The sequence below is a fragment of the Trichosurus vulpecula genome, chromosome 6, assembly GCF_011100635.1.
Source record: "Trichosurus vulpecula isolate mTriVul1 chromosome 6, mTriVul1.pri, whole genome shotgun sequence".
Taxonomy (NCBI): domain Eukaryota; kingdom Metazoa; phylum Chordata; class Mammalia; order Diprotodontia; family Phalangeridae; genus Trichosurus; species Trichosurus vulpecula.
Window position 1 is genome coordinate 215924912 of NC_050578.1, and position 27983 is coordinate 215952894.

The 27983-nt window shown below is 52.9% G+C and overlaps 4 protein-coding genes across 9 annotated transcripts; 3 read left to right on the forward strand and 1 right to left on the reverse strand.

Annotated features, from left to right (window-relative positions):
* Positions 1-2321: 2321 nt before the first annotated feature.
* On the reverse strand, positions 2322-14974 carry TTC31 (tetratricopeptide repeat domain 31). 3 transcript variants are annotated; one of them, XM_036763561.1, is made up of 15 exons: positions 14869-14974; positions 14461-14546; positions 10289-10391; positions 9877-10163; positions 9672-9755; positions 9473-9529; positions 9140-9244; positions 8874-9041; positions 7063-7114; positions 6538-6628; positions 6281-6422; positions 6090-6194; positions 5417-5691; positions 2775-2858; positions 2322-2565 (listed from the first exon to the last, which is right to left on the reverse strand). In XM_036763561.1, the coding sequence occupies exons 1-15, from the start codon at positions 14906-14908 to the stop codon at positions 2556-2558; spliced, it is 1689 nt and encodes a 562-aa protein (XP_036619456.1). In that variant the 5' UTR covers positions 14909-14974; the 3' UTR covers positions 2322-2555. The 3 variants fall into 3 exon arrangements, with proteins under 3 accessions (XP_036619456.1, XP_036619458.1, XP_036619457.1); XM_036763563.1 differs by lacking the exon at positions 14461-14546 and having other exon boundaries at positions 14869-14927; XM_036763562.1 differs by lacking the exons at positions 2322-2565; positions 2775-2858 and adding an exon at positions 3345-3396 and having other exon boundaries at positions 14869-14910.
* Positions 14975-15417: 443 nt separating this feature from the next.
* Positions 15418-23041, forward strand: CCDC142 (coiled-coil domain containing 142). Of its 4 annotated transcripts, XM_036763558.1 has the most exons (12): positions 15418-15691; positions 15809-16735; positions 17025-17111; positions 17200-17361; positions 17467-17603; positions 18081-18194; positions 20530-20644; positions 20853-21030; positions 21146-21345; positions 21565-22236; positions 22416-22659; positions 22950-23041. In XM_036763558.1, the coding sequence occupies exons 1-10, from the start codon at positions 15625-15627 to the stop codon at positions 21822-21824; spliced, it is 2247 nt and encodes a 748-aa protein (XP_036619453.1). In that variant the 5' UTR covers positions 15418-15624; the 3' UTR covers positions 21825-22236; positions 22416-22659; positions 22950-23041. The 4 variants fall into 4 exon arrangements, with proteins under 4 accessions (XP_036619453.1, XP_036619451.1, XP_036619452.1 ...); XM_036763556.1 differs by having other exon boundaries at positions 21565-22659; XM_036763557.1 differs by having other exon boundaries at positions 21565-22816; positions 22950-23040.
* Positions 23042-23436: 395 nt separating this feature from the next.
* On the forward strand, positions 23437-24038 carry MRPL53 (mitochondrial ribosomal protein L53). The gene is made up of 3 exons (XM_036763564.1): positions 23437-23557; positions 23644-23756; positions 23854-24038. Exons 1-3 carry the CDS (start codon positions 23463-23465, stop codon positions 23967-23969), a joined length of 324 nt encoding a protein of 107 aa, XP_036619459.1. The 5' UTR covers positions 23437-23462; the 3' UTR covers positions 23970-24038.
* Positions 24039-24405: 367 nt separating this feature from the next.
* On the forward strand, positions 24406-27981 carry MOGS (mannosyl-oligosaccharide glucosidase). Its single transcript, XM_036765366.1, has 4 exons — positions 24406-24658; positions 24769-24998; positions 25467-25663; positions 25918-27981. Exons 1-4 carry the CDS (start codon positions 24625-24627, stop codon positions 27650-27652), a joined length of 2196 nt encoding a protein of 731 aa, XP_036621261.1. The 5' UTR covers positions 24406-24624; the 3' UTR covers positions 27653-27981.
* Positions 27982-27983: the final 2 nt, after the last annotated feature.

Consider the following 27983-nt stretch of genomic DNA (forward strand, 5'->3'; position numbering starts at 1 on the left):
CACTCAGTTTTTTGTGATATGGAGCCGACCCCCCAAATAGCTCTCCTCGCTCACCCTAAAGGATCGGAAGATCGTGTGAGATAGAACCGCCAAGACTCCTGATTGCACCTATTAGGCCTAGAGGGATCTTCCTGAATTCCTTTCTACAAACACCACCCCCACCCCGAGTTTACTAATGATGACCTTGGCCTAGATCCAAACCTGAGACACTGGAGGTGCATGGAAACTGAGGAGAGAGTACAGGAGAAAGGGCAAAATTACACACTACCGGAGGTTACACCCCTGGGACAACGCAGCTCGCGACCCACTCAGCAACATACTAGCAGTAATGTCTGCATTGCCAAGGACCGAGGCAGTAACACACTCGGTAACACGGAGACGACAAAGGGTGTTTGTGGGACACGGTCACACTACCGCATAACCAACTCACGCAGCGACATAGCCTCGCATACAGTAGGCGTCTTGTAAAATGCTCGTGAAATTGAGCTTTATACAAGAAGACAGCAACATCGGACACGCAACACTCATATACAGCGACAACGGACATACCACCATCTCACACGCCGCTGTGTACTATAACCGCACGACACGCAGAGTCACGGGGCATAAACACTCTGTTGTAACGTGCTACATCACGCAACACATACAACACACACAATACGAGGTGCCGCACAGTAACACAAAGACACTCCCTTAGCGAGCCCAAGTGGCCTCCCACCCCTTCGGTTGGCGTGTGTGTGTGTGTGTGTGGTGTGTGTGTGTGTGTGTGTGTGTGTGTGTGTGTGTGTGGCGGGGGGAAGGTAGACTTGGGAAGGTTTCCCCACCCCCCACCCCGTGGAGTGGTTGCCCCCCCCCATCCCCTGGTAATTTCCCGGGTGACCGGAACGCCGCTGGCTGCTGACATCCCCAGCTGAGTTTAATTCCTTTAACTTGTGATTAATTACCCGCCCCCACCCCTCCCCCAGGCCTGTCTGCACATCAAACGCAAAGGGGAGAGGAGTTGCCGGGAGCTACTGGACCGGAGAGAAAGCAAAGGGAAGGGGCAATCTGTGGCTACCTAGCCGACTCTAGGCCAGGTAAGGTTTCCCTCTTTCACCGCCTCACATTCGTACTCTCTCAAATAAAAAAAAAAAGTCTCCCCTCTGAACCCTGCCCCAGCCCCTCCGGGTCTGATAAACACTTTAGCCTTCTGCTCCGGCTGTAGAAAATTCTACTGGGCCCACTTCCTAATCTGTAAAATGAGGGGCTTGGGGTAAATTTGTGGATTCTAGCCTCAGGAAGCACAATATTATCTAGTTGAGTGACAAGACACATTCAGAAGAAAACGAATTAAGAGGTCAAAGGTAGAGTCAGAACACCTGGGTTCAAATCCTAACTTGGCTGCTAATTTACTGTGTGATGCCTCCAAATCCCATCACCCCCTAGGTCTCTTTCTAAAATGAAGGAGTTAAGACTTTAAGAATATTCACCCATAAATGCTGGTTCATAAAGGGTGGATTCTAGGAGCTGGGAAAGACATCAGCGCGGGCTCCAGTGGCCAGAGATTTCCTCAAAGAGGCCAATCTAAGTTGGGCTGTAATTTATAGGATGAGAGGGTTTCCATAAGGTGGAGAAGGGAGGGCTTCTAAAGGAAGACTGCCTAACAACATAAAAATATGCAGAGAGTAAGTCTAGCCTGTTGGGGGAATGAGTAAACCTTTGGGACTTGGTGTTGTGTTGGGGAGTCAAGATTCCATAGGCCAGGTGTAGTAGGGTCTTGAACCCCAGGTGGAGTAGGAGCAATGGGGAAATCGATGGATGGTTTTAAGCAGGAGAGGGATGTAATCATATATTGAGTAGTAGAGAAAAGCCTGGAAGCCAGAAGACATACAAAGAGGTAACCAAGAGGGATTAAATTAGGCTGGTAGGGTTTGGGCAGAGAGGAGAAACTGCAAGAGAAGAAAGGACAGGATTTGGTAACTGACTAGATCTTCCTGACTGGGGAGTCAGGAAGAGGGAGGAGTCAGAGAAGGCTCCTAGGTTTCCAAGCCCTGATGATTAAGGGTCTCATGGCACTGTGGGGGGTCAGGAAGGGGAAATCAATTTCAGGAGTAAGATAGTTGGCTTTGGGCAATTAACCCCATTAAGTCCCATCCAGCCTTCTTCCTTTATTCAGGGGAACAGGACTACATGGAGCTCTGCCCCTGTCCCCCGCCCCTAATCTTTCACCCCCAGGTCAGATAACTCCAAGCTAATTCCTTCAGGAAGTCTTTCCTGCTATGACAGGTACCTCAGGGGAAAAGAATAAGTTGGATATATCAGACAGAAAAGGCCAGAAGATGTTTGAGGTTGAAGAACATTTTTATTGAGTTCAGTTCCTGGACTTGGAATGCAAAGGGGTCCAGCACACAAAAGCCTTGCCTCATCCCCCAGAAGCCAAACCTGGCATCAGGCTGGAGGCGAGCCCTGACCCGAGGTCTCAGGACACACAGGTCCCTAGAAAGGGCAGTCATCTTCAGGGACCTAAATGGAGCCCACAGGAAGGTCACATGTGCTGCACTGGCCTCGAGGCTTTGCTAGAGGTTCCTATGAGGAAGGAAGGATGTTAAAGGGAAGAAGACTGAAGCTCACAAGGTGGTAGGAACATATCAGGGGAGGGCATGGCATAGTTGCTGAAGCGGGGGGAGAAAATATTGTGTTCATTTGTGCATATGTGGGTAGGGGAAGCCTAAGAGAATCAGAGGGAGCTCAGAACTGAAGCAACTCAGTAATTTTAGGGGAGGGAGTGACCTCACCAGGTTTTTGGCAATTGAAGGTGCTGAACTGAAGGTAATGGACCTGGAACTGGGACTGGCAGGATCAATGGTCGGGGCCCAAATCTGGTGGAGCACAGGCAAGGAAGGAAGGGTTGGAAGCTGCAGTCTTGTTACCTTCCCATCCCACCCCAGGAACAACCAGGACACGACCCCTCCCCAAGAGAGGACAGACCTCCTCCTTCGGGGGGTGGGGTGGGGGGTGGACAGCAGGCTCTTCACAGGCTTTGTGCAAATGGCAGCTCAGGGTACATTTAAAGATCTTGTGTTCAGATGGGGAGCCTGGAGGCCCTTCACTTACTAACTGTGCAATCATGTTACTTAACGGTTCTGAGGAAACCTCATCTTTAACCCACTGTGGTGTTATTAGGAAAAGTCTTTTGTGAGCTTGGAGGTGATACAGAAATGGGAGCCTGTCTTTTAATTCGCAATGATCCCCAGCAAAATTCTAGGATCAATTATGAATGAAAAGAAGATGGTTTGTGGGCCCTTAGAGAGGCAGCACAGGTTCATCAAGAACAGCTCATGCCGGACTAACCTTGTTCCCTTTCACTGACAGCATTACCGGGCTGGGTAGGTCAGGGGAGTGCCCGATACTGTATACCTAAGCAAAGTGTTTAACAAAGTCTCATGACAGTGTGCTGGATTCCAGGAGGGTTGGGGGTATTAGGAGTTGAAGGACCAGACCCAAAGAGTATCAACAACTTGGAAGGCACAGGGGGGCAAACTGAATTTGCAGACTTCATGAAGCTAGGAGGGCTAGTTAACGCAGTGGATAGCAGAACCAAGGTGCAAAAAGGTTGGTTCATGTGAAAAAGGTCTGGAATTTTTACTGGAATGCAACCTCCATATGAAGTAGCAGTATGATACAGCTGTCAAAAGATAAATAGACATATAGTATTCAGTTCGAGGAAGATACTCTACCCCAGTAAGACCACACCTAAAGTACTATGTTCAGTTCTATGTGCCACATTTTAAGAACACTAGAAAACTGGAGTAGGTCCAGAGGAGAGGAGTGAAGGGACTGACTGAAGCTATGCCATTTAAGTAATACCTGAAGGAACTGGGAAGAGTTAGCCTAGAGAAGACTTGGGGGGAGGAGGGGCTTGAATATGTCATATGAAAGGGATGGAGTTGTTTTGGGGGTAGAGCCCCAAAGGAAAGAGCTAGGACCAATGGCCCTCAGTTATAGGGAAAGAGACTTTGATCTCTTTTCTGTCTCCTGTGTGTGTGTGTGTGGTGTGTGTGTCTATTTATCTGTCTGTCTCCAAAACCTGTTAGGAACTAATCAAGACAACAGGTTTGGGAAAAAGCCAACAACTTGAGTTAATGTTTTCCCGGATGGTGGAGGGAAAAGAAGCTATGGTAGGAGTCAGTGATCTATGTAATGTCTCCAGGCTGAGAGGAAGGGGGCAAGAGAGTGCTCATGACAGACCCCAGGCCTAGATGCCAGCTTTAAAGAAGCAGGATCATGCCAGAGAGCTCCGAATCTGGAGCCAGAGATTCCCCCTCTGCCACCTATTGCCATGTACCTGGGAGCAGGTCACTTTTTCTCTTTTGGCCTGTTTCTATATCTGTAAAATAAGATCTAAGAACCTCTAATTTGGAAACTTAGTTCCAACTACATGCTCCCCGCCCCCCCCGCCCCCCCCCCCCCCCCCCCGAGTAAAAAGGGGCAGTTAAGTGGATAAAGCACCAGGCCTGGAGTCAGGAAGACTTGTGTTCAAATCTGGCCTCAGACATTTACTATCTGTGTGACCCTGGGCAAGTCACTTAACCCTGCTTGCCTCAGTTTCCTCATCTGTAAAATGAGCTGGAGAAGGAAATGGCAAACTGCTCCACTATCTTTGCCAAGAAAAGCCCAAATGGGGTTATGAGTAGTCAGACACAACTGAAATGACTCAACAACAAAAGAAAGAACTAAAATTGAGCTCCCAAGCTACATGGGGACAACTCCAGCCCCAAGCTGAAAGCCTCAGACACTCTGGGGCGAACTAGGGGGATTTCTTACATTAGAGAAGAGGCCTGCCTGATTCTCGATACAGGAAAGAAGGCAGCAATCATTAGCCCCAAGTCAAGGAAGGGCTTTCTGAACACTAGAGAGGAAAGGCTCCTTTTCCTCCAGAATCATGGAGGACTCTTTCAGGGCAAGCACTTGGAGGGCAAAAGCCAATGGCAAGAGAAGGAAGCATCCGGCCTAGGGCTAAGAGAAGCTAATGGCCACCTCCAAACAAAAGAACAGGGAGAGAAAGTGGACTCTGAAATGAACTGAGAATCTACCCTAAGCCAGTTTCTAGTGGCTAACAGTACCTCTGAACAGATGACCTGGATTATGGTGGGTTCTTTGTGCTACTTAGAACCTAGCAACTGTCCCTATCAAAGGGAGTTCCAAGACGGCCAGCTGCATGTGCCAGAGTTTATGAGCAGGGCTGACTACGGACATTACGTCTCCCTCCCTTGGAAGAAAAGCAGTGAGTCCTATCCTGTTAGATGTACAGTGAACTGCCATATCCCTCCTATCATGAGAAGTAGGGAGTAGATATTACAAGCCTGCCCACAGGGATGGACAGAGGCACCCTCTTTGATGGACAGGCAGACACACAGATAGACCGGGAGGCCCTCACCTGGACAGAGGCAGGCATGGTGGAGGGCCTAGGATACCCCTTGCCTTGCTGAAGTCCTGAAGCTGGGTGGACCAGAAGCCTCCACTCTGAGCCTGGGTGATGGGCCAGAGAGCAGAAGGGAGTCGTGGGGGAGGTAGCAGGCCCTGGATCCGAGGGGATACTGCAGCAGAACAATTCAGGGGGAGCAATCCTTGGGCCCCAGCCTTTGAGTGGGGAAGCTGCTGTGGGGTCCTGGCTTTCAAAGCTGTACCATGGATTCCCCCTTGATGCTCCTGCTGAGAGAGAATCTACCCATCACTACTCCATTTCCTCACTCCCCACAGGTCCTCCTCCTTTGTTCTTCCATCTCCATTCACTACTCCCCAATCCAACGAGTTGTTACAGGGTCAGATGAGGATTAAATGTTTGCAGAAAACCACACTCTGTGCCATTTCCTACCTCCCCGCCAACACTCCAGCCAGCTCTACTTCCTCAGAACCCCTCAGTTATCAACCTTTCTATTTGCCTTCCCCCAGACCCAGTTTGTAGGGAGGGAGAAAATTAGGCACAGTGGAGGGCCTGGCTCTGTGCAGCCAGTCTGGACTTTCTCCCAGGGCTCCCCTTTCAGGCTGTCCTAGGGTCAGATGGGGAGGGGGGTCCTTTGAGGAGGGCTCTGCTTCATATAGCCCCTTACCAGAGTGAGCTGGAGGAGGCACTGCTGGAGCTCCTGCACAGCATCTGGTTGGGACTTATCCATGGCCAAAGTCTCCCGGAATACATCAGCTGCTTCCTTGAACCTCTGTGAGGAGTGGGAGGGGGCTTCTGTGTCAGTCCACAACCACTTATCTAACCTTCGGCCCCTCCTCCCTTCCTTGTCCGAAATACCTGAAGGCCCACCAGAGCCTTGCCCAACTGGAACAGGCCCCGGGGCCATTGTGGCCGCAGGTTGAGGGCAACTCTTGCATCCCCCAGGGCCCAGCCAGGCTGGCCCAGCCGCTCATGGCAGAATGATCGATTCCCAAAGAGTCTGTAAGTGACACAGGAACCAGAGGTCAGGGTACCCTCCTAAGCCATTCTCCTCCCAGCCCAGCTCCTCCAGCCCAGCCCAAGCCATTCCCCACTCTGCCATAGTCCCCGCCCACCTGTAATCCCGAGGGTTGAGCTTTATGGCCTTCGTGAAGAGGAGCACAGCTTCCTGATACAAGCCCCTCCAGGCTGCAGCTGTGCCCAGCTCTATGGAAGGAGATCAGGCTCAGTTGGGATGAGGGCTCCCTGCTCTGCCTAGGAGTGTCCTGGGGACAGTGTTCATAGTTCCCTATCTGATTAGGAGTTCCCTTCCAGCAGGTTCTACTTTCCTCCCATCAGAACAGGGAGTGCCTGGAGGTTTCGTGACATAGTGGGGAAAGTGTTAGATTTGGACTTGGTACAAATTCTAGCTTGGCCACTTACTCCCTTTGGCACCTTTGATAAGTCACCTTCATCCTTCTGGGCCTCAGCTGCCTGAGGACTAGTCCAGGGGGCTGGACTAGATATCCTCTAGTACCATAGTCATGATCTACAGCTCCCTCAACCAACTGGGAGAGCTCTAGACACTGGTGTCCCCTACCAGACTGAGGACTCCCTGACAGCAGGGAATATGTTGATACAGTGTCGGGGCAAAATCTTACCTGCTAGCTCTTGGCTCTCCCTCAAGGCAGCTGCCTGTAATCCAGGGAGTGCCTAGAGATGGAGATATTAACTGGAGCAGGTTGCCACACTCTACCTCCAGTCCCAGTCAGTCAGTTCATAAACATTTATTAAGCACCTACTATGTGCAGGGCACTATGCTAAGCACTGGGGACACAAAGAGAGGCTCCTCAAGGAGCTTACAATCTAATGGTGGAGACAACATGCAAACCACTCTGTGCAAACAAGCTGTAGACAGGAATAACTGGAAATAATCCATAGAGGGAAGGCACTAGAATGAAGGGAGATTGGGAAAGGCTTCCTGTAGAAGGGGGATTCTAGCTAGGATATAAAGGAAGCCAGAGAAGTCAGGAGGCAGAAATGCAGAAGGACAGCATTCCAGGCATGGAAGACAGCTAGCGGAAATGCCTGGAAGACATGGAGTGCCTTGTTCAAGGAACAGGGGTAAGGCTTAAGAACCTGGAAAAGGGGATGGGGAGACGTTATGGGTGGCTTTAAACAAAAAACAAAGGATTTTACATTTGATCCTGGAGGTGAATGGGAGCCATTGGAGTGCACTGAGTAATGGGTGATATAGTCATACCTTCCCTTTAGGAAGATCATGGGAACAGCTAGGTAGAGACCAACCGTCAGGCTATTGCAGTGGTCTGGGTTGTGAGGTAATAAGGGTCTGTGCCAGGGTGGTAGCAGTGTCAGAGGAGAGGAGGGAGTGCATTGGAGAGATGTTGTGAAGGTAAAATCAATAGGCCTTGGCAACTGAACAGATATTGGGGGGACGAGTTTGAGATAGTGAGGAATTGAGGATAACACCCAGGTTGTGAACCTGGGTGACTGGGAGATGGTGGTGCCCTCAACAGTAATAGAGAAGTGTGGAAGAGGGGAGGGTTTGGGGGAATGATAAATGAACTCAGTTTTGGACATGCTGAGTTGAAGTTGTCTCATAGGTAGTTGGAGATGCAAGACTGGAGGTCAGCAGAGAGGTTAGGGCTGGATAACTAGATCTGAGAATCATTAGCACAGAGATGGTAATTGAATCCATGGGAGCTGATGAGATCACCAAGTGAGACAGTATAGAGGAAGAAGAGAAGAGGGCCCAGGAGAGAGCCTTGGGGGATCCCCACTGTTAGCTGGCAAAGGAGACTGAGAAGGAGCGGTCAAATAGTTGGGAGGAGAACCAGGAGAGAGTAGTGTCTCGAAAACCTAGAGAGAAGAGAGTGTCAAGGAGAAGGTGTCAAAGGCCAAGATCAAGATGGATGAGGATTGAAAAAAGGCCAATAGATTTGGCAATTAAGAGATCGTTAGTAACTTTGGAGAAGAGTGTGAGAGGAAGGGAAGTGGAGGAACCTACTAGAGATGGCTTTCTCAAGTCGAACCACCAAAGGGAGCAGAGCTATGAGATGGTAGCTAGCAGGGATGGATGGATGGATCAAGAAAAGATTTTTTTGAGGATGAGGGAGACATGGGCACGTTTGTAGGCACTAGGGAAGCAGCCAGTGGACGAGAGATTGAAGATAAATGAGAGAGGGGAAATCTGCTGGAGAAGGTGGGATGGAGTGGGATCACTTGTGCATGTAGAGTGGTTTGCCAAGGCAAGAAGCGCCACTGCATGAGAGAGGTAAAGTAGGAGATAGTGGCAGAAGGAATTTGGATGATGTGAAATGAGGAGGAGGGGGGAAGAGGAAACTCTCAGCAAACAGCCTTCCTCTAAGGAACAAGCTCCCCCCTACCATAGAGTCTAATCTGTACAGTTACCTTCCCTTCTAACCTGTCCCAGGCCTCACTATGACCTCACCTCTGGCTGAGGACTCTGGCTCCTGCTCCCCTCCTGTGGGCTCTGGTTCTGTTGGTTCCAGCGGAGGGGCTCAGGGCTCAACCCTTTCTCTCTCCGGGTATTGGGAGGCCTGTCACCAACCTTGCGCCGGGCTTGTGACACAAAGGTGCTTGACAAATCCAATTCTTCCTGTAGATAAGGAAAAAATTGATGACTGTTGTAGTAGGGGTGAGGCGTGAGAAGGAGACCTTGGGAGGACCAGGGAGAAGGAAGGAAAGAGTTCTCACTTCCTCATTGCTGCTATCCTGACTAGGGCTCTGGGGGCTGGAGGTAAGGCTGCTTGCCCCTACTGCTGGGCCGGCTGCTGCTGTTGCTGCAGCCCCTTCCAACACCTGGTTAGAGATGTACAATAGAAATAGTGTCACCTTAAGCCATCCCCCAGGCCAATCACCTTGAAATCCCCGCCCCTCAAAACTCACCCTGTCCCTCCCTGCCCCCCACATTGACCCTATGCCCCCCTCTTCTGCCCCTATATGCACCATGTCCCTCCTCATCCATCCTCTTTTTGAACCCATTTCCCCAAGTATTCATTCCATCCCTCCACCAGGCCTCACACTCACCTTGCCCCCCCCACTCTCCTGTTCCATTCGCTCCTGCCGTTTCCGCTCCTTCTGTCGCTGCAATTCACCCACCAGGTGAGGGCCTTCCCTCCGAGCAGTCCCCCACGGTTATTCTCCCCCCATATCCAGAAGCCTCACTGTCCTTGACTTTCCCACCCCCACCCCCACCCATCTCTTCAAAGGGCCCCTCCCCAACCACCTTCTTCTTTAGCCGTTTCTTTTCTGCTCGTTGCTTTGCCCGTTCCTCCTCAGCCACGAGCTCCTCTGCCAAGCGGTCAGCTTCCTAGTGGGAAAGAGACAGGAGTACAAGGAGGAAAAGTATGGGAAGGATACAGGGTATAGACTAATGAGCTAGGTAGGCAATAGATAAACTAGGGAAAAGGCTTTCAGTCTGGGTTTCTCACCTCCTCAGTCACCAGCAGCTTCTGGGGCATTTCCAGTTGGAGTAGGAATGGGCCAAGAGGGCTGGGAGGACGGCCACGGGAGAAGGCTGATCGCAGGGGGCTGCGGCTGGACCAAGGCCTGGGTGGGGGGCTGGGGCTGGACCAAGTTCTGGAGGACTGGCATAGAAAGGACTTTGGGAAACTACAGAGAGTACTCTGACTCTTACTCCTACCCCTGGCCCCCTCCCCTTCCCCTTCCCCCTCTTCCTCCTCCTCCTCCTCATCATAGAAATCGTCCAGGCTGGGGTCTGTGAAAAAGGAAATATGGACAAGGGTGAGATAAGGACAGAGGTTTCCAGCCTCCCCTATCTCCCCATGACTGTATCCCATTAATATCCCAGCCCTGGCCAGAGGCTCCTTGGGACCCACACACCATAATGCCAGAGCTGTAGTCGACCACTGTTTCCATTCATTCGGATGCGGTGTCGGCCGTGGGGGTCATGGACCATGAGCCTCTGAAGGAAAGCTACCATGTCCTAGAAGGGAGAAACAAAGGCTAGAGTTGGGAGAAGTACTTTGAGGGGGAGGGCAGAAAAATCTGAAGATACTCAGGAGAAAGAGGAATATTCCCCTCTGAGAATGGGGGGGCACTACGGGGTCAAAGGGTCAGGATGTAGTGCCTGGCCTAAATCGCTGGAGCTGGAAGGGTGCCTGGCCCTTGGCTTCTCCTTCCACAGTGACCTGCGGCTACCAGGGGCCTAGGAACTGAGTGCCTTGTACACATCAATTAAGTATGAAGGTGGTCTTTTAAACTGTTTGCTTTCCCCAAACATGGCAAGTTTCTGCGGCTTTTGGGTAGTGGGTAGAGAAGCAGGGCTTAAAAAAATCTTCTTCCTTTTCTCGTTCCTTTTTGGCCAAGACTAGCTCACAGACAAAGCCCAAAGTGCCTGAAGGATGGCAGAAGGCAAAGGAGTAACACAATGGATGGAGCACTAGACGGGATGAGGGTGGGGCGAGGAAGACCTGAGTCCAAATCCTCCCTCAGACATTTACAAACGGTTTGACTCTGGGCATGGCGCTTAGCCTCCGTCTGCCTTAGTTTCTTCATCTCTGAAGTAAGTATAATAATAGCACCCATCTCCCAGAGTGGTTGTGAGGATCAAACAAGAGATTTGTAAAGCTCTTTGAAAACCTTAAAGAGCTATAAAAATGCCAGCTTATTACTAAAGGGCAGCTAGGTCTGAAGTCAGGAAGACCTGAGTTCAAATCCAGCCTCAGACACTAGCTGTGTGACCCTGGGCAAGTCACTTTACCCTGTTTGCTTCAGTTTCCTCCTCTGTAAAATTAGCTAGAGAAGGAAATAGCAAATGACTCCAGTATCTTTGGCAAGAAAACCCCAAAATGGGGTCAGACACAACTGAAACACCAAACAACAATACCATTCCAATTAAAATAAATTTTAAAATAACATGTGGGTTCTGGTTTACAGGGATATCAATAAAACAATTGATGGGGTGCTTGTGCTTGGACCCTAATTCTAACATCACATTTCCCCTTAGCCTCTGCCTGGGTGCCTGTGCCTGTGGCAGAACTCCAATTTCAGAACACATCTAGTTCTCAAACATATTCTTTCCCAGGCAGCCTCTCTAGCTAAGGGGCAGTGTGCCCCACAATTCTCTCTGCTTCTTCCTTAGTAAGCAGCTATGCCCAATTATAGTTTGACTCCCAGGTGTTGATAACTGACCATATACTGAGTCTAACACGTATCCTAGACATAGTCAAACGTATACTCCCTTACATTAATCTTGACTAACAAGGCACTTGATGGAACCTAGCCAGTATCTCCTGCTAGCCCTGAACTCCTGGTGACTTAGTGACGTTTCACAGGCAAAACCACACCTCCTCCTAGCCCCACTTTGAGCTATTTCCCAGTGAACTCTGGGTAAGATACCTGCGCAGTAGATACAAAAAGTGCATGTTCCTTTAAGAACTGACCAACCCCTAATCATGCCCTGACTACTCCCTAATCCCACCCCAACACACCTGATTGACAGGTTTCATCCCTAAATCTTGTACTTAAACTTTCCCTGTAGCCCTGTATGGTTGCAGGTTCCCTAAGAACTCTTGCCCGCTTTATTTACTTAAAGAGTAATAAATCTTTGCCTCCTTGACTTAATGCTTGGGTCCGCGAATTCAGACCAGGTGGCCTTGCCTTGGGAATTTTGGTTTGGGATTTCTGCATCCCTGGGTTCATTTCTCCCTCTACGCAATGATCCTAGGACAAGGGATCTAGGACCTAACCTGAAGTAGGGACTCCTATGGGGGCCAAGTAGGCTAGAATACAGCTGGGAAGTCATGAAAGCACAGCTGGTTTCTGTTACTTCTTTGAGGATCTGGACACTTACCCTCCCCCCCACCTCAAAATATTAGCGTTAACTCCTTAAGGTGACAAGCAGGGGAGACTCTGGCATGGGGGTGTGGGAGGGGAGTCTTAACAGGTACAACATAATCAGAAGAGATGTACTACTTTTGTCTTTAATTCCAAATCCTGGAGCCCAGAGCTCAGGGAGTAGTGAGCAAGAATGAATACATCTGTTCCTGTGGCCCTTTAGTGGCCCTTCCCTTCTTGCCTTTCTGGTGGTAAGGTAACACAATCCACTAGAGCTCCTGTCCTCAACTTGACCCCTGAGAGTCTGGTTGTTTCACAGGGGCTCCTTTGGAGTCAAAAGCAGAACAGGACTGGAAGGCAGGGGGCCTCTGATCCCTCAGCCCTTTGGTCTAGTCTCATGGGCATTGTTCGTTCTACTTGAGAAGCATTTTCTTCCACTCTGTCATCTCTCTACTCTTTTTTTCTAAGGATATGGCTCCTCAAGGACTCCGGGGATCAGGGACAAACCCCTGTGGCCAGGCCATCATTCCTGATAACTCAACTTCCACTTTTTTTTTTTCTTCCTGATGCAAGCTCCTCCAGATCAAAGCAAACCCTTCATTTTAGCATCAAGACTTGTCCCTCTCTGCTTCACTTCTGGATCTCTACTGTATACTCCTCTATCAGCCCTAGCTTTCTTAGTGGTCACTGTTCCTGCTTTCCTGTTCGGACCCCACTATTTCACCTCCTCCCAAGTTACTTGGTATATTACTCCAGGAATCTGAGTTCCTTTCAGGGCATCAACACTGTTGTCCACCATCCTGGGCCTGTGGTCTGACACAAATAGCTTACACTTGGATTATCTCCACCACCAGCAACCCCTTTCTTTATTCAACTCACCACTAGAAAAAGGCATAGACCAAGCAGACCTGACCCTATCTAACTTGAATATAGACCTTGGTTGGTGAGTTGCCTCCCCAGCTCACTCCATAATAATAATTATTTTAGGGTGTTACCTCTTAGCTTAAATAGCTAATTTCCCCCTCCTAGATTCTCCCTCACTAGTTCACTTTGCCTCATACATTCCATGAGAGATTGAGATGCCTGGAATCAACTAACCCTTCATTTTCTTCAGCAGTCAGCTCAAGGGCCACCTTCTTCAAGAAGCTTTTCCAGATCCCCTGAAATTACCTTGTATTGCTTTCTGTAAATTCTGTATACTCTATATGTCTATGTGCTGTTTCCTCTGAAAGAATGTAAGCTCCTTGAGAGGGCAGAGGTTGTTTCATTTTTTTTGCAGCCTCAGTGCTGGGCAGCTCCTGACACATAGTAGGGCACTTCCAAGCTTCCTGACAAACGGCTTCACAGTAACAGCTAACATTTCCACAAGGATTTTAAGGTATGCAAAGTGCTTTACATATGGCATCTCACTTGAGGTTCACAACAGTGCTGTGAGGTAGGTACCACTATTAACCCCATCTTAGAGACAAGTAAACAGGCTGAGAAGGGTTGAGTGACTGGTCTAGGACCACAGAGTTAACTATCTTAAGCAGGACTAGAACCCAAGTCTTCCTTATACCAAGCAGGGCACTATCGGCTGTACCACCCAGATGCCTTTAACTCCAACTCTTTGCCATCCAAATACAAACCAAAGTACACAACCAGACTTCTTTTATCCAATTCGGTACCAGCTTCTGTTGCTCCTTCTTGGAGGTGTTTCAGATTCGTGGCTGCCTTCCCATGCCCACAAGCCACGGGTCACATCTGGTACAGAGCCTCATCACCTGACATCTAGACTAATCACCTCCCTGGTCTCTGCTTCCCCTTTATCAGACTACTATTATTAACCAGCACTCTGAGTCCCATCGTTCTCCTGCTCTTAGTGCCTTTAGAATAAACTCAGGGTGGCAGCATTCAAGGCCACCGGGCACTGGGACTGCTCCCCTCCTATTCTCCTGGACTGGCCTGCTCCTCATGCAGAGACGACAGGAGGACCGAGACTAAAAGCTCCCAAGGAAGAATCGGGATGGAGCACAGGGCTTGCTCTGTCCTGACTGCCTGGGATGCCCCCTGCTTCCCTTTCTGAATCCCGTCACTGTTCGGGGCCCAGACTGGGTCTTGCCTCCTCCGGGAAGCCTTCCCGGGACTACAGTGAACGATAATGGACTGTGGCAGGGAGATGACGGGTCAGGGAGCCGGGCCAGGGTCGCGGAGAATCTTGGACCACGAGGCTCTACCTCATCTCCGTAGTCCTCAGGCCCAAACTCCCGGCAGAACCTGGGGTCCGCATCCCAAGGCGGGGGCTTGTCCTGGATGGGGCAGGCTGCGCAGAGGAGAGAGGGGGAGCGCAGTCAGGGGCCCCGCCCCCGCCTCGCCCATGCCCCCGCCCCAGGTTACTCCTCCCCACCATCCCACCCCCCTCCCCTACCGACCTCCCCACCCTTCCCGCCCCAGTCCCTCCTCTCCTGGCTCCGCCCCCGCCGCTCGGAAGCGGAAACGAGGTAAATAATTCAGGGGACAACGAGAACCACACGGGGGGAGCTGGTTCCTACGGGACAGCCGGAGAGGGGAGGGAAATCAGTCCTCCCCCCACAATCTGGCCCTCTCCTCTTGATACCCACCCCCCCAACCTTACACCCCCTCACCCAGATGCAAGCGGCCGCCGCTCTTTCGAACCGGCGCCATCTCCCGCCTCTAGTGCCCCGGAAGCAGAACGAGGGAATAACTCGCCTGCAAAGCCCAGGCCAAGACTGGGCGGGGCGAGGCTAGATGAAGCTCTCACCCTTTGGGTACGCAGGCGCAAGCGCGGCTTAGCTAGAATCATGGATGTCAAAGGGCGTCGGCTGTGGCGCACCTGGGTGGCCATTTTAGCTGGGGGCTGGGAGGTCCCTCTACGAAGCAAGTGACGAAGGCAGCCTTCGTGATAAGGGACAGGGGACGCAGGTCACAGCCCACCTGAGCGGCCATCTTTGTTGGGGGCAGAGGGGAGCCTGCGGAGCGCCTTGGTAGCCATCTTTGTTCTTGGCAGAGGGAATTCCCGGGGGGCGGGGGGGGGGGGGCGGAATACAAGGCGGAGGTCGGGGCCGACCCTAATCACGTGATGCCTGGCCGTTGGGGGGGGGGGTTCCCCCCCGTCACGTGGCCCTCTTTAATCAACTTCCGGGAGCGTCGGGGCTCAGTTGCAGTAAGTGAGGGCCCGGGGTCAGTGTCTGCTGCTAGTGGGGTTGGGGTGGTCACTTGGGCTCCCGAGAACATGACGGGGTGGGCTCTGGGGCCGGCGCACTGTGGGTGCGGTGAGGTCTTTGACAGGTTCAGGGCCTGTCCCGGGCCGAGTGTCCATCGCTAGGCCAGCGGCCACCTGTTCTCGCTCCGGCCGCCCTGGCACTGACCTCGCCGCCACTATGTCCCGGACGTCCAGGTCTGGAGGCTTCCTGCCCCCGTTGTGGCCGCCGCCTCCCGGGGAGCCAGGTGAGAATGGGCGCTCTCGGGGGAGGTCTCCGTACGCTCGGCCTGAGGGGGCTGGAGCTGGGGCGGGGCGGAACGTGGTTCCGAAGGGTCAGGCCTGGGGCCTTGTGGCCATTTCAGGTGGCGTTTGGCAAGACGGCAAATTCGAACCTGGCCCCTTGTGGCCTTCCCGAGGTCAGCTGTGGTGGACCCGGGCAATTAAGGGGCAGGATGGGGCCGTCAAGGAAGGAGAGGAGACGGACTTGGCGTGGTCCGGGAGAGGAGCGAGCCGGGCTTCCTTCTCCGGGCCCCGACTGCCTGCAGCCCTGCAGCGGCTCCGAGCGGTCCTGCTGCGGCTGCAGAGGGAGCGGGAGGAGCTGCTCGTGGCCCGGGACTGCGCCCGATCCCTCCACGCCACGCTGGGCTTCTTGAAAGTCCCCCGGCCCTTCGCTGCCCTGCCCCAGCTGTGCTGGGAGCTGCTTCCGCACAGCCCTCACGGCACCACCCTGCGCGTCCGGGCCCACACCGACCCCCAGTTCCGGCCCCTTGCACTTCCCCTGGCCTTAGCGATACAGAGACTGGACATGGCCGTTGAAGAGCAGCTGAAGGTCTTGGGCCAGGCTTCCCCCAGCCCCGCCTTGGTGTTCCAGATCAGTGAGCTTCTTCAGGTGCTCCCTGCCTACCACCAGGTGCTGGCAGTGGCCGTGGGGGCTGTCCCCAGGGCAGCCCAGCCCTTCCCTCCTAGTCGAGTGCTCCATCTCTTGGCCAGGGAGCGGGGCAGACTAGGAGCAGAGAGGCTCTGGATGGGTCTAAAGGAATCTAAGCTTCGGACTCAGCTCCATAAGCTTTGCCGGGAAGAACGAGAACTTCTTCCTGGGTTGTTGGGCCTGCTGGGAGATACTGGGGCTCCTGGGAGTGGTTCTCGGGGCTTGGGAGGGTCCCGAAAGCTGTGGGGCCAGTATTGGAGTCTCTTTTGGGCAGCATGTGCCCAGAGCCTTGGCCGGAGACTGGGCCCTTGGGAAGACATGCAGAAAGCCGTGCAGGAGCTGAGAGAGGCACTGGATCAGGGTAGGTAACTAGGGAGAGTTAGTGTTGAAAAGCAGTACAGAAGGTGCTCTAACCTATTTCTTAGCTGATTGGTTAGCCTGTCCTCAGGAGTGACTGAGGGGGTTGGGTGACAGCTACATCCTTTCCTTTCTCCTTACTGAGAGAGGGTCTTAAGGACCACAGTCCCCTTTTCTCTGACATTATTACATGAGGGATAGTAGTAGTGCTGGATGAGGGAGGATTTATTTTCCATTTGTATGATTTATATGAGACCCGGGTGCACATGGCCACTTCCACCCCCTTCCCACAGCATCCCTGCCACAAGAATGTGAGAAGGAGCTGACTTCACTGTGCCACTGTCTGCTCCGACAGGCACTGATCTGGATGTGGGACCAAGGTGAGCTGGGGGAGGTAGTGATATCAAGCCCTAAGGCAAGTAAGATCATCCACACTCCAACACTGCCCTTTTGTCCCCTCTATCCCAGGTTTTTGCAGAGCCTTGGGATCTGTTCGTGGAGACTGTGGGATTATGCGTGCATCTTGGGATGGCACCCCCTGCATGCACACTACTGACCTCTTCCAACAGCTCTTTCCTCCGCTCACCTCTGCCCTTCAAGAACCAGGGGCAGCTTCTTGCCAGTCTTCTGGTGAGAGCAGGGCTTCAGGGTGTTGATTGGCTGCCAGGCCTCTCTACTTAAGTGCCATTCTTAGGGCTGTGTCTGGTATTTTGTCTTTTTCATCCTCAACCCCAGGGCCAGGGCCACCACCTCTAGCCCTTGGGCTTTGCACTCTTCAGGCCACCACCCACTGGCTCCTAAGTAAATGTCAGCAGCATCTGGCCTCGTGGGCCCCAGGACCCCTTCTGCTGCTGATCCAGAGGGAACTGCCTGTGAGTGTCTCCTATTCAGGGCAAGGAGGGGAGAAAGGACTGCTGCTGTCTCTGTGTGAGACCTGAAGAGGCGGGGGTGAAGGCAAAGAGCACGCGTGTGTGTGTGTGTGTGTGTGTGTGTGTGTGTGTGTATATGTGTATTACTAAGGGGAATGTGTGTGTGAAACCTTGGTGGGGAATGGTGGTGCAAGTGACTTTAAAGATTTGAGTGTGTGAGTCTCACCATCTGTGACTAGTATGATCTGGGGAAGGGGAGAATCTTGGAGTTGAAAGTAGTTTTGAAAGAGTATGACCAAGGGGAATTTTCCTGTGATTGTGTGAGACCTAAGATTGTTATGATGGGGCATCTTCGAGTGTCTCCCAAAGGAAGTCACTCAAAGTGTCAGGATGGGTAGATTGTGATAGGGACTTTGAACTGACAGGCAGGTGAACTGTGAAGATCTAGTCTTGATTCTAATATTTGTGCTTCCTCCAAAGCTTCTGCTCTGTGAGGCAGAGGCCCTGGCAGCCCTGGTTTCTGAAGGGGCATCTGTCCTGGGACTGGACCAGCAGCTGGGAAAAGAGATTCGGAGACTGACAGCTCGCATTCAGGTGAGAACTAGAGTGGGAGCAATGGGGGATGTCATTGTGAAAACAAAGCCATGGATCTAAACCAGCAGCATCTTTGGAGACTAAGATGGGACTGCCTGAATGGTTAGGATTCTTCTTGATCTGTCCTACAGTGGTGAATTCCTTCTTATATCCTCAATGGCGCTGAGTACAGAGCAAATGGCTGAACGGGAAAATAATGTCCTGTCGGGGACAAAATGAAGGAAACCAGAGAGTAGCTGTTTTTTTGGAAAAGATGACCCTGGTTAAGACACTGTATTTGAGACAATACTAGGATCATAGAAGCTTAGAACTAGGAAGAATTTTATAGATGAGAAGACTGAGGTGCTGGAGGAGGGACTTGTCCAAGGTCCCCTAGCCAGTGAGGGGTAGTGCTGGGACTGGAACTCAGATCTCTGGCCCATCTGTCCAGTATTTTTTAGGTCACACTTAGGGATTTGGAGATGGCTAGATTTGTGAGAGAAGGTGGGCCTGGGATTTCTCCACATAGAGGATTGAAGCAGTGGAAGGAGTTAGAGAAGGCTAGGCAGCTGAGGACAGAGCCTTCAGTTTTCCCTGAATGTACAGAGCATGAAGAGCAGGAGCCATAAGAGACTCCGACACTAAGAAGAAAGTAGAAGCGGCCCCAGAGCAAGGCCCCAGGCTAGGCCCCCAGAGGTCCTCCAGGTTATGGATCAGCCACAGTATCTGAGAACAGTGTCAATGTTTCTGGCCCACAGCTTAAAGTAGAGGAAAACAGTCTTGCTAGGGACAGTCGCTGGCAAGATAGAGTTGCTTGGAATCTTTCTGGTTGTTTACATTCGTGTACTTGTCCTAGTTGGGATGCTCATACACATACACACGTGTTCTGGTTCTTTACTTGGGTTCATATGGGTCTTTCCATGTCTCTCTGATGTCTTCATGAGGTCACCATTTCTCAGGAATCCTGTCCATTTATGTGTCCTCACTCTGTCATCCATTTCCCAACCCATGGGTACCCACTTTATTGCCAGTTCTCCTACTACAAGAAGGTATGCTGTCAGTATTTGGGATCTGTCATGACTGCCTCGTGGAGAATCCATGGATCCAAGGGGAGAGACAGCTTTGTTAATTACTTCTCATAGAATTCCAGGTTGTCTCCAGAATGTTTGGACTGATTCAAGACTGATTCAAAACTCTCCTGGCTGTCTTAGGGTACACTAATCCTTATAATTATCTCCCTAGTCCTTTTACCACAGACCATTCCTGTTTTTTCTTCTCTCTATCACTTTGTTGTTTTTTGTTTGTTTGGAGGAGAGAAGGCAGGGCAATTGGGGTTAAGTGACTTGCCCAAGGTCACACAGCTAGTAAGAATGTCAAGTGTCTGAGGGCAGATTTGAACTCAGGTTTTCCTGACTCCAGGGCCGGTGCTCTACTCACTGTACCACCTAGCTGCCCTGCTCTATCACTTTCGTAGCCAGGAGGTAGCACCCCAGAGTCTTTCATTGCCATTTCTTATTAGTTACTGAAGCATTAAAAATAAGGTCATGAATAGTTTGCACTCATTCACATCCTGCTTGTGCCATATCCTGGATGTGTCCCAGGTAACTCAGGCAAAGAATGTATTGCCTAATCTGCATTTGGCACCAAGTTCCTTATCCATACCAGTGAAATGACTGGTCCTGTTCACTCCACTTCTCTCTCTTCCCAGAAGGAAACTGGGAAGGGTACTGTACTCTGTTCTCCCCAAAGCACATCTGGGTGATGTTAACAAGGTAGAGGGTGACCAGGATTGTGAAGCCACTGAAGATTTTGCCATCCTAGGATCAGTTGAAGGATGGAAGCGATTAAGGAGGAAGGGAAAGGTGGATTTATTAAATATCTATTTTTACAATTATTATTTTAATCTTCACAACAATCCTGCAAGGGGGTGCTGTTATACAGTTGAGGAAACTGAGGCAAAGAGTCTAAGTGCTAGCCCAGGGTCACAGAGCTAGTAAGTGTTGGAGGCCAGATTGGAACATCACAGGTCATCAGAGAAGGGTTAGTCTTTTGTGCTCAGCTCCAGAAGGGAAAATTAGGCACCAGGAGTGGTGCTCCAGGGTGCCCTTGAGGGGGTGGAGTCTCCTCCCTGGGGGTATTGAGCTGGAGGCCACTGGTTTGGAAAGGGAAATCTTTGTCAGGCCTTTTGTGCCCCTTCCAGCTTGGTCACTGTAACCTTAAGCATCAGCACTTCTTCCCACCCTGAAATTACAGGAGCTTCTCATCTCAGGGCCTTAGGGCAAAGAAAGGGAAGCAGGGCTGTCTGAACTGGAGCTGTAGCAGAGCCTGGGCAAACCCTTTCCCCCCACCCTTCCAGGTCCTGCCCGAGGAGTCTCTGTGCCTCTTTTCCCGAGAATGTTGGCAACAAGCAGCTAAGGGCTTCCAGCTCCATATGCCCCAGGGTCGTCACTGGAGGCTCAGGCTCCGATCTGGTAACTCTTCCCCTGAGGCCTAGAATTCCTTCAACCAGTCCTCCCATAAGCCGCAAAACTCCCCCTCCATCTTTTCTATCCTTGGTTTAGTCTTTGTCCCTGTGTCCTTCTCTCCCCATCCCACTTCAGTCTCCCTGGTTCTCTTCCCCACCCAAAATCATATGAAAGGATTGCTGACCTTCACTTTCTGCCTTCCCCTCTTCCCCAGAGCTCCCCAGCATCCCCAGTGACTATGCAGAGTTGGTAGTGGGAGCTGTTCTGGGGCCTGTGCTGCAGGGGGTACAGGGATTGCCCCCCCAGGCCCAAGGGCCCCCACTCACACAGGCCTTGACTGCACTTCTTGATGCCTGGCTCAACCACATTCTCACTCAGAAGATCCGGTTCAGGTAGGCCTGGGATGGGGGAGAGGCGGGAATAGCTGTGGGAAGTCCAGGGGTGGGAGAAAGGAGATAGGCTAGGAAGAGGAAGAGCTGGGTGTGCTGACCTTGCCCTGGCCCTCAGCCTGCAGGGCGCACTGCAGCTGAGACAGGATTTTGCATTGGTTCGGGGGCTGCTAGAAGAGGAGCAGTGGGGTCTGGCCCCTGAACTTCGTCAGGCTTTGCTCACACTCAGCGTCTTCCAGCGGGCAGATGGGGCCCTGTTGTGTCTGCTGCAGCAGCCAGTGCCTGGGAGCCGTACCTACAGAGGACCCCCATGCTGTTGTGAGTCTTTCTTACCCTCACCTCGAGGCCACAGTGTCTATTCCACATGAGCATACATAGTGACCCACTTGCTACCCCATTCTCTCTATCTTACTTATACCTATGGCCTCTGCACCTATCAAGCTGTCTCCTAGCTCCCTGTTCCATACACACAAAATTTCCTGTCACCCCTACACTCATCTACCTACCTGTTCTTCATTCTACCCCTATTCTCACTAGGTTCCTGTAACAAGATCCAGACCCCTGAACTACCCAGTAGCAGCCTCAACAGCCTAGAGAACTTAGAACCACCTCCTCTGCGCCCTGGGGTTACTCTTGTTCAAACAGCTCAACTTCTCAGTACTCTTCGGGGTGGAGGACCCAGCCCTGAGGCCTACTTGGCAGGCAGCCAGCAGGCTTGGCTGGCCCTTCGGCAGCACCGACCCCTACGATGGCATCTGCCCAGCTTTCTTTGCATTCGAACTAGTCCTGAGCCCTGATAACAGCACGTGAAAACTGGGAAAATTCAGAGGCCAGAACAAGCCCAAAGAAGCCTAGAAATAAATCTTTGACACCAGAGTCTGAACCAAGTCCAGGACAGCTTGGAACCTGGAACAAAGGGAAGCTTGGAGCCAAATCTGGAAGTGGAGAGGCATTTAGAGGAGCTTACTACCCAGAACCAACAGGAGCCTAGGGTCTGCAGCCATATAATCAAGAGCCTGGAACCCAAAAATGCTCAGGGTTTGAGACCCAGCTACCAAAAACACTGGGACCCTGAGCTACAAATCCAGAGAAATTTGAGCCCAGGAATCCTGGGCCTCATGTAGGCCTAAAGATTGAGAACCTCATGCCCTAGACTAGACATAAGTAACTGCAGCAACGGAAGGGGAGGAACCAGAACATTCTGCATATGTAAGTCCCAAGAGCTGCTCCCCCCACCCCCAGTTCTTTGCCCCAACACCTCAGGGCTGATGTGGATGTGCCTTTCCAAACATGACAAAACCAGTCCTCTCCTTGCCACAGACAAGGTGCTATTTTCACATGTCAGGAGACGTTCATTAAGCACTTAGTCGTGCATGATCTTGTACTAGGTGACCAGAGAGATGATGAGAAATGGAATGGGGTTCCTGCTCTCCAGTAGCTCACAGCCTATTGGGGAAGAGGAGGAATGGATACAGGCAGCATAGCGTAGTGGTGAAATCTAAAGACCTGGAGAACTTGGGTTTGAATCTTGGCTGCTTTTCACTATCTGTTGTCATCACCTGGCAAATGACTTCATCCTTTGGGCCTCAGTTTCCTGATCTGTAAAATGGGCAGTTGGACCACGTTGTTCAGGTATCTTCCAAATACTCAAGTATAATGCACATCAGATGACATGTTAAAGAGAAATGAAAGTGAGATGACTTCCAGTTGAGTGGATAAGGAAAGGGATTTAAACTGGACCTTTAAGTATGCAGATTTCTGCACCTCCTTTCTGGAAGTAGGGAATGAGGTGAGCAAAGCCACTGAGGTGAGAAAGTGGTAGGGTTGTTCAAGGAATGAACAATGATGTTGTTTTGCGCAGGAGAAAGATACTTTTGATGCAGGGTTTAATGCCCGGCTGAAGTTTGGCCTTTGTCCCACAGATCTTGGGCAGAAATTGGAAAAAATTGGAGCAGAGGCTTAAAGAAAGATGAACCTGGCAGCATCTCCCGGATGGTGAACGGTGCAGGCAGGAAGAGCGGCTACCACTGCAAAGGTGATGAGAACATGGATGGAAGTCGGTGGCCAAGGAGGGGAAAGGAGGAATTTTCTAGCCTGACCTGGGGGTAGGGGGGTAGGGAAATGGTGCCCCGGATAAACCACCAGAGGCAGAGGAGCACGAGAAGACTACCAACTTGGTTTCAGACACAGATGTAATAAGACAGGAAAACCACTAGAGGTGGTAGAAAGTATTGGCCCAGGCAGGGTAAGTAGGGCGGGCCAGAAAGCACTGCCCTAGCGCTCTGTGGCTGTGGCCGGCGGCACCTGCGGAAGCCGGAGGGAGGCGTGCTTCGACGCGGGGCGGGGTCGCTTCCGCCGGCCCCGCCCTCTTACCGGTCCTGGGCGCGGACTACATTCCCCAGCATGCCTCAGCCACGGCATTTCTGGGGGACGCCATGGCCGGGGCTGCGGGGAGGAAGCTGGGGCTCCAGGCCGTTAAACGAGTGTTGGTTCGTTTCTGTCCCTTTGAGAGCAACGTGGAAGCGACGAGGTAACGGGACGCTCCCGACCCCTGCCCTGCCCGCTTTCCCCGGGTCCCCTCTCACGCCCAGTGCCTTTTCCTCCTCCCGATCGCAGGAAGTTCCTCCAGGCTGTGAGCAGCGAGAAGGTGCGCGCCTCCAACCTCAACTGCACCGTGCAGGTGGACGTGCGGCACGACGGCTCCGAGCCCTGCGTGGACGTGCTTTTCGGTGCGTCCGAGCCCTGGCCTCTACTGCCAACACCCGTTCCCCAAGCCCGCCCCGGCCCTTTAGCCTCCCCGCTTCACCGTCGCTTTTCCCTCTCCAGGAGACGGAGACCGGCTCATCCTTCGCGGCGCCCACCTCACGGCGCAGGAGATGCTCGCAGCCTTCCATTCCCGAGTCCAAGCCAAGAGCCGTACCTCTCCCGGGGAGAAGGGTTGAGGGCCTCGGCCCCCGGGGAGATGGGGGCAGGGGCCAGGGATGGAGCAAATAAAAGCAAGTCATCATGGTCTCAGCCTATACCTGTGTTTATCTGGGACTCCGAATGCGAGAGGGCAAGGACACTACGGGTCCCCTAGAAACACTGCACTCGCGCCGGGGGAGGGGAGGGGGTACGCATCGTTTCCGCTTACGCAGTCTCGCGGACTTCCGGTCTAGGTGGCAGCCGGTGTGTGACGGTCTCCTGACCCATCCGGTGGCCTCCGCGCCCAGCATGGCACGGGGCGAACGCAAGCGTCGGCCAGGGCCTCCCGCGGACGCCCCCGGGCCGCGAGCTCCGGACAAGGCGGGCCGGGGTGGCGCGGGCAGGAGGCGGGAGGGCCGGGTTGGGGCGGGGCCGGGCGCGGGGCCCCGGCGGCCTGGGGGCCGGGGGTCCGGGGATCAGGGACCAGGGCCCGCGGCGCTGGCCGCCCTGGTCCTGGCGCTGGCGCTGGGCCTGGGCCTGGGCTTGTCGTGGCGCGGGATCCTGGCGTGGCAGCGGGCGAGGCGCGCCGTCACCCTGCACCCGGCGCCTCCCGCGCTGCCGCCCAACAGCTCGAGCGCCGCGGCCGCCCCGGACCTCTTCTGGGGCACCTACCGGCCACACGTCTACTTCGGCATGAAGACCCGCAGCCCGCGCGCGCCGGTCACCGGTAACCGTGGGAGAGGCCCGGCGGGCAGGAGGACGTGGGGGAGGTTGGGGGGGAGGGCTGTGGACTAGCAGCTGACCCCTCACCCCCCCACCCCTCCCCGTGCCCCCCAGGCCTAATGTGGTTGCAGCAGGGCGCTCTTGCGGGAATGCTGGGCCAGCTCCGGCACACCTGTGAGCAGGGAGACGGGATGGGCCCCTACGGCTGGGAGCTGCATGACGGCGTAAGCTTCGGGAGGCAGCGGCTGCAGGACGGGCCATTACTGCTCACCACGGAGTTTGTGAAGAGGCTCGGAGGCAGCCACGGTGGGGACTGGAGCTGGAGGATCACGGCTGAGCCTCAGGTCAGGTCCCATTCCTTCCAAACTCGGTGAGGATTTAGAGCGGAAAGGGGCCCATCTGGTGAGACTAGAAGCTGGGTCTTTTAGATTCTGGCTCCCTTATCAATTATGCTGTGCAACCTCTGTGTCCTGGAGGGTCTTCAAAGAGGAATCAGACTAATCCTTGGCTTTCGCTCCCTCCAGCTCCTCTCCCAAGTAGCTGCCCTACTTCCTCTTGCATCCCTTTTTTCTGACTCTCCCCCCACCACTACCACTAACGCACAGCACACTTTGAATGTTTAACATAGTGTTTTCAGGCATTAGGTTCTAGTAGATTTCAACACCAGGGTTATTTCCCTTGAGTTTTCCCATCTGTAATACAAGGGGGATGGATGGGTAACCAGGTCCTTTACCTATTTTTAAATTCTTTGGGGCTATGATACATTTTAACCAGTGTTTGACATCTCCTGTTCCCAATTTCACCCCTTTTAGACAGCAGAGGGCTCTGTGTCTCCTCTGCTCTCCTTGTTCTTCTACGTGGCCACCGATGGGCAGGGGACAGTGAGGCCAGAACCTGGGACAGGGGGACAGCTGAATGGCATTCATGGCCACACTGAGGAGCTTGGTGACTTCCGGCTTATCCTTCTTCCTCCTACCAATACCAAAGGGACAGACTTGAAATATGGCAGGTAATAGCAACGAAGGATCACCCTCTCCCTCAAACCCTTTGGCAGCCCAGGATTCTTTGACTGACTCCAGTTCCACCTACCGTGGTCTCTGGCTCCTTTACGGACCCTGGCCCATTTCTCTATTGTGTCCTTTCCTGTTGACCCAGGAACCTTCTAACCTACTCCTCTCTCCTCCACTATGCGTCTTCCCTGTCCCGTGGTCCTTTTCAGTTTCTCTTCTTCCCAACTGACATGTATTCTCTTGTGTTTCATAGCTACAACATTCTCTGGATGCCCAGCCCAGGGCTGCAGTTGTTGACAGAAGCTGTGAAGAACCATCTAAATAGATGGTTCCAGCACCGGCCCCCTGGGGGTTCCCCAGAGCGATACCTGGGCCTGCCTGGATCTCCTCAGTGGGAAGGGGAAAGCTCCCAATCGGGCCACAAAGTACAGGGACAGGTTGTGGTCCAGCAGCTGACACTAAAGCCTCCTTTCCGAGTTGAGCTGGTTTTTGAATCAGGAAGTGTGGTCTCCCGTCCTGGAGGTCGTCTGGCTGGGCCAGTGTTGTCTCAGGCCCTGGATACCCATGCCACAGCCTTCACTGACCGATTTGAGAAGACCTTTGGGCTGGGAGCACGAGGCCTGAGTTCAGGAGAGCAGGCACTGGGCCGAGCAGCCCTAAGTGGGCTGTTGGGGGGCTTCGGCTATTTCTATGGACAGGGCCTGGTATTGCCAGATCCTGGGGATGAAGGGCCTGAAGACCCAGCTGCAGTCCCATCCCTTTTCCCTCCAGCCCCACTCTTCACAGCTGTCCCCTCAAGATCCTTCTTCCCGCGGGGCTTTCTGTGGGATGAAGGTTTCCATCAGCTTGTTGTACATCGATGGGATCCACGTTTGACTCGAGAGGCTCTTGGCCACTGGCTTGGGCTGCTTAATGCTGATGGGTGGATTGGGCGGGAGCAGGTGCTGGGAGATGAGGCCAGGGCCCGTGTGCCCCCACCCTTCCTGGTACAGAGGGCAGCTCATGCCAACCCCCCATCCCTCTTGCTGCCTGTGATGAGCATGCTGGATGGTGGAGACACTGCTGACTTGGACTTCCTTCGTACAGCTTTCCCCCGCCTCCAGGCCTGGTTCTCTTGGCTCCAACAAAGCCAGGCAGGCCCTCTCCCTCTGTCCTACCGCTGGCGAGGACGGGACCAGGCTACTGCTGGTCTGCTGAACCCTAAGACACTGCCCTCAGGCTTAGATGACTATCCTAGAGCTTCACACCCATCTCCAGATGAGCGGCATTTGGACCTGCGCTGCTGGGTGGCTCTTGGTGCCAGTGTGCTAGCCCGGCTGGCACAAAAGCTCGGTGAGACCCAGGCAGAGACTGAGCTGGCTGAGCTTGCAGCCAAACTGAGGGATGAGAATGGTCTGGACTCCTTGCACTGGGCCCCTGAGTTGGGTGCCTTTGCTGATTTTGGGAATCATACAGGAGCTGTTCGCCTTGCAAGGGGTCCTCAGGGGCTGGTACGAGTGGTAGGTCGTCCCCCTCCCCACCTACAATATGTTGATGCATTGGGGTATGTCAGCCTCTTTCCACTGCTTCTCAAACTGCTGAGCCCTGACTCTCCACACTTGGGACCCCTGCTGGACCTGCTGGCAGACAGCCGACAATTATGGAGTCCTTTTGGCTTGCGATCATTGTCTGCCTCCAGCCCTCTCTACAGCCAGCGCAACTCAGAGCATGACCCCCCATACTGGCGAGGGGCTGTGTGGTTCAACATCAACTACCTAGCACTGGGTGCCCTGCATCACTATGGGCGCCTGGAGGGCCCCCACCAAGCCCATGCTTCTCAACTCCACACCCAACTTCGAACTAACCTTGTGGGAAATGTGTGGCGCCAGTACCGAGATACAGGCTTTTTATGGGAACAGTACAATGATCGAGATGGTCATGGCATGGGTTCCCGGCCATTCCATGGCTGGACCACTCTTGTACTCCTTGCTATGGCTGAGGACTACTGATCTTCACCAATCCTCCAAACATCCCTTCCCATGTCAACTCAGGACCAACTCACTGGCCAGCCTTCCCAAAATCACAACCACCCATCCTAGGCCTGCTACGACCTGATCCATCATTCCCTTAGTCCCTCTTTGCTGCTGCTGGGGGTCAAGAGTCGTGTGTGGTGCAGGGGAGAGAGACGGGGGGCGGGTTCCTCTGCTCCAGAACTCCCGGTCCCATGCCTGGAACTCTTCATCTCAGGTGTTGCCCCACCCATCTCCAGTAGTCTTGGTGGCAGGTGGTGGTGAAGTCAAGAGTTTATTTTTCTAAAATAAAAGTTGCCTTCCTGTGACT